Below are 5,310 nucleotides of genomic sequence, written 5' to 3'. Positions count from 1 at the left end.
GATCCACAGTAATTGCTATTTTCAGTAGCAGTAACATTCTATTTTTTTTTTTTTTTTTTGTACCAGGTATTAAACCCAGGGGCACTTAACCACGGAGTTACATCCTTAGTCATTTCAATTTTTTTTTTCTTTTAAATAGGTTCTCTCTAAGTTGCTTAGGGCCTTACTAACTTGCTGAGGCTGGCTTTGATCTTGCAATCCTTCTGCCTCAGCCTTCCTAGCTGCTCAGATTACAGGCATACAACCACAAGGCCCAGAGCAGTAACATCTTAAAAACTGGAAAGATACCTTCAGAAAACTTTGAGTGCAGGTCTGATGGTGGTGAGTTCTCTCAGCTTTCATTTTCAGGAATGTCCTTCATCTTTATTCTTGAAGGACATTTTCCTGGATAACACAGACTACAAGGCTGACATTTTCAGCAGTTTAATCATGATATGCCTAGGGTTTTTTTTTTTTTCTGTTTTGGTTTTATAAATCTTGCTATATAAATTTAGTGAGCTTTTGAGATCTTTCAGTTGCTTTTTACCAAAATGGGAAAAATCTAGCTGTGACTTTTTCTTTTTTCTCCATATTAGAGATTGAACACAGAGGCACTCTTCCACTGAGCTATATCCTCAGCCTGCTTTATTTATTTTTAAGTTTTGAGACAGTCTTACTAAATTGCAAAGACTAGGGCTGGGGTTGTGGCTCAGAGGTAGAGCGGTTGCCTAGCACACGTGGGGCTCTGGGTTCGATCCTCAGCACCACATGAAATAAAGATATTGTGTCCACCTATAATTAAAAAATAAATACTTAAAATAAATAAATAAATAAATTGCAAAGACTAGCCACACACTTGGGATCCTCTTGCTTTAGCTGTGTGAGTAGCTGGGATTATAGGTATTGCCACTGAGCCTCGCTTGGTCATTACTTCCTAAAATATTTTTTCTGCCATATTTCTTCCTCTTTTTTGGGTACTTCAATCACGTTTATATTCTAACTTGATGTTATCTCATACATTTGAGGTTCTGCTTATTTTTTAAAATACTTTTTTCCAGCTGGGAGTGGTGGCATATGCCTGTAATCGCAGTGGCTCAGGAGGCTGAGGGAGGAGGATTGCAAGTTCAAAGCCAGCCTCAGCAAAAGTGAGGCGCTAAGCAACTCAGTGAGACCCTGTCTCTAAATAAGATACAAAATAGGGCTGGGGATGTGGCTCAGTGGTCGAGTGCCTCTGAGTTTAATCCCTGGTACTGCTTCCCACCAAAAAAAAAAAAAACCCAAACTTTTTCTTTTCTTTTTAAAAGTACTGAATCTATTTCTATGACTCTGTATATAAACTGACCTTTATTCCTCTGATATTTTAAACCCTCTATTAAACTTTTTGAATATTTCAGATTAGATATTATACTTTTAAGGTCCTAAATTTTCATGTTTCTTTTTTTATAGTCCTAAATTCCTCTGTACTCCTTATGACGATATTTTCCTTTTTCTCGAATACTTTTTGAGAAATTATGGGTCACTTTTTTTGGTGTGTGTTTTCACACATCTAGTTATTTTTTTTATTATAGGCTGGGCATTGCTATATTATAGATAAATTTTCTGGATTATGTTCCTTCTCTCAAAGTAGGTTGTGTCTAGTTTTGGTATACAGTTAATTTCATGGCAACAAGTCAAAAATGTAAAAACTGCATATGAACCTATAATTTGTAGCAACAGAGTAAAAGTGTGTTATAAATTGCAAGGAAGAATATTATAAATGTGTTTTTGGGTATAACAGGGAACTTACTTTAATGAAGCAAAACCTCACAAACTTCTCAAACTGTGGTTTACTTTCTGAGTTACAGAATGCCGAAACAGGAATGGCTGATAATTTCTGAAAAATAAACAGGATGATCTAGGAGGAAAACTATTTACATTTCAAATATTAATTTTGAGAAATAAATACACACTTCTGAATATTAACAATTTCCAAAAAGAAGAATATCTTAAAAATCCCTCAAGAAGCCAGGTGTTGTGGCACATGCCTATAATTCCAGCAACTCAGGAGGCTGAGTCAGGAGGATTGGGAGTTCAAAGCCAGCCTCAGCAATAGCGAGGCACTAAGCAACCCAGTGAGACCCTGTCTCTAAATAAAGCACAAAATAGAGGTGGGGATGTGGCTCAGTGGTTAAGTGCCGCTGAGTTCAATCCCTGGTACTCTGCCCCCTCCCCCCCCAAAATCCTTCAAGAAGCCATGAGTAGAATAACATGTAACAAAAATACAGTAAATAATTTCCAAAGCATGTTAGCAAGTTTCCTTCATAATTATCTATAAAATACGACACGATGTTCCAAGGCCAATAAACATACCTTATTTTTAGTCATCCATTTCACGAATTTATAGTCATAAGGCTCATCATTCTTCATATCAGAAAGGTCAGCATCTAAAACAACATGGATTTCACTTAAGTCTATCAAGATTCATTTTTTTTTTCTGATTTAAATAGGTTTGGTTTAGAACTTTCTTAGAGGATATTCACAGAGTATGCTGGTACTTGAACTGCACGATGAGGTGCAAAGTGAGAAATTCAGAGCAGCACTCACGTGCACCAACCACACTTCTACACACATGCAGCTGTTAGAACAGGAAGATACAGGAAAGGGGAAGGGAAGAGGAGTGTTGCCTTTCCATCTAGAAATAAGATTCCATAGCAACTACTAATGAAATAACAACTAAATATATTCATAAGCGGTATTTATATCTCCTAACTGATTTTTAAGCTCCATGAGGATAAAGTGTCCATTTTTTAAATCTTTGTTTCCCCCAACACTTAGGTGAATGGCTAGCATATAAATTTTGAAAAAAACATGTTTGTTGAATCAGTACATATTATTATTTATAAACCGAAAATGTCTGTTTAGATTTTCCAAATGCTATACTTATTGTTTATCTCTTGCTTCCATGTAATACGCTGTTTTTAATATTTTATATTTGAGGGAAAGACCTTCAAATATGCATCCCTATTATTATCCCTTTCATCAATCTTGCTTTAAAGTCTGGGCAGGATATTTCTCTGACATTAGTTTGACATTATATTTCCTATTGTTTTAAATTTATTGACTTATATTGTTAGATTTTCTGGCATACCCCAAAATAGCTAATGTTGATGGGTACTCTTATTAATGAAATTTACTAAGTAATTCTGATTCTTAGTAGAAGCAATGGCAGGAGATTCCCCTTTTTAAGTTCTAGGATGAAGTTCATTGGTCAGGGTGTAAATCTCTAGGTTCAGAAATCAGTTCCGTTACTTATTAGTTGATTAACTTCAGTAAATTAATTTGATACTCTGTCTCTTTATTTGGGGAGAGGCAGGGAGCACTAGGGATTGAGCACTGGGGCACTTAACCACTAAGCCATATCCCCAGCCCTTTTTGAGACTAGGTCTCACTTAGTTGCTTAAGGCCTCACTAAATTGCTGAGGCTGGCCTTAAACTTGTAATCCTTCTTCCTCAGCCTCCAGAAATGCTAATATTACAAGGGTGGGCCACCATAACCAGCTTTTTATTTTTGTGTGGTGCTGGGGGTTGAACCCAGGCCTTTGTGCATTTGAGGCAAGCCCTCTACCAACTGAGCTTACGCAGCTTTGATCCTCTATCTTTCTCATCTAACAGTGGGGACTTGATAGCACCAATCTCATAACTCTCTTGAAAATGTGATGTTTGTAAAACTCTTTTTTGGGGGGTGGGGGCAGTTTACCAGGGATTGAACTTGGGACTCAACTACTGAGGCATATCCCCAACACTATTTTATATTTTATTTAGAGACAGGGTCTCACTGAGTTACTAAGTGCCTTGCTGTTGCTGAGGTTGGGTTTGAATTCGTGATCCTCCTGCCTCAGCCTCCTGAGCAGCTGGGATTACAAGTGTGTGCCACCGTGTCTGGCCTTGTAAAACTCTTAATGTAATACCTACTATATCACAAATGCTCAATAAATATTAACCAGTTAACAACTGTTGCTAATTGTAAAGTGAAATGTTTTCTATATTCACAAATATTATAGTTTACTTTTGTCTTTCGTTTTCCATCAAATGAAGGTTTTTGTTTTACATTTAGTAAAGCATAGAACAAACCTGTAGTACATAGAAGAACTTATACACTGCAAATTAATCAAAATAAGTAAAAGTATAAAATAAAACACAGTTTTCTTCATGTGTAGGAGGATTTTACAGACATAAACATTTCCCCCATAGGTGAGGACCATAAAGAAGCAAGCTCCACTCCCACCCACATCCCCTGAAGAAAGGTTCTCTATCCCAAATCCTTTCCATTCTTATTTTAACTACACTAGTTCAAGGTCTAAGAGGGTGTTGCATGCTGGATGGATTGACTGAGGAAAGCACTGGAAACTAATTAAAAGCTTAGTGCAATAATCCGAGTTCCATCATTGTCCTTTTGATAATTAATGTCACAGTGTGAGAAATCCTTTTTAGAATTTACTATCTGGAAAAACTTGAATCCAGACAAGAACTATTTTTATCTAAGAAACTATGAAGTTTCCTTTAATCAGGAATTATGTAATCAACTCCATTTTTCAATTTCCCTTTGCTGCCACGAAAGTCTCAAGTTAATGCTAATTACAATACCATATGAACTCAGGGAGCCGAACTATTGATTTCCTCCACCTCCTACATGGCATGATTTTTAAATTTATAATATGTGGTCATTTCTACTCATACGTTACTATGTAAGGGACTTTTAATGTGAGTAGGCTCAAATAACTTTTGGAAACATGAAGTATACATCACTTTCTTTAAAATAATTCATGTGGAGAATTTTGTGGATTTCTGATTCAAAGGCAAAAATATAAGTGATGAAAACTGTGCTATTTCTTTTTCTCATCTCATAAAACAAGCTGCCGGTTTAGACCCAATATAGGTTTGCTTTCCAAACCTCCGAGTACAGAACATCTGAAAGGATTTTACGTACATATGGAGCCTGGGAACCTGCCAAGTACAGCTCTCTGGCAATAGGACCACAAGAACCTCTGCTTGCCATAGCTTCTTGTTCTCTCACGACAAATGAAGACAGATAAACTTGTTTCAGTTTGAGCCAAACCTTAGGTAGTAAATTCTTATATTTTCATGTTATCTCAGTATCTGTTCTGTACATAAGTTGGACATTCTCATACCAGAAGCAAGACTTCAACACCCCCAAAGTTTCCACTTCTCTACCTCCTCTGTTCCTCTCAGATATTTTCTTTGTACAATCACCTCCTGGTGACCACTTCCCTGTGGAACAGTCAAGTACAACCCATTTGACTTGCCCTCTTAACTGCACGCCGCCCCCCCCCC

The 5,310-nt window shown here is 36.9% G+C and overlaps 1 protein-coding gene across 9 annotated transcripts in view; it reads right to left on the bottom strand.

Annotated features, from left to right (window-relative positions):
* Kyat3 (kynurenine aminotransferase 3) overlaps positions 1-5,310 on the bottom strand; it is a 50,311-nt gene that overhangs the window by 6,583 nt on the left and 38,418 nt on the right. For 8 of the 9 annotated variants that reach the window (XM_048814964.1, XM_015504718.2, XM_048814963.1 and 5 more), the window contains 2 exons: positions 2,329-2,402; positions 1,766-1,852 (listed from right to left, as the gene is read on the bottom strand). In XM_048814964.1, coding sequence (XP_048670921.1) covers positions 1,766-1,852; positions 2,329-2,402 — 161 coding nt within the window. The remainder of the gene's footprint in view (positions 1-1,765; positions 1,853-2,328; positions 2,403-5,310) is intronic. The other variant, XM_015504719.2, reaches the window with a different exon arrangement.

This window comes from Marmota marmota, unplaced genomic scaffold (assembly GCF_001458135.2).
Source record: "Marmota marmota marmota unplaced genomic scaffold, marMar, whole genome shotgun sequence".
In the NCBI taxonomy this organism is placed as follows: domain Eukaryota; kingdom Metazoa; phylum Chordata; class Mammalia; order Rodentia; family Sciuridae; genus Marmota; species Marmota marmota.
Note: the sequence above shows the minus strand (reverse complement) of the source record. Positions and strands in the feature narration are given on the sequence as shown.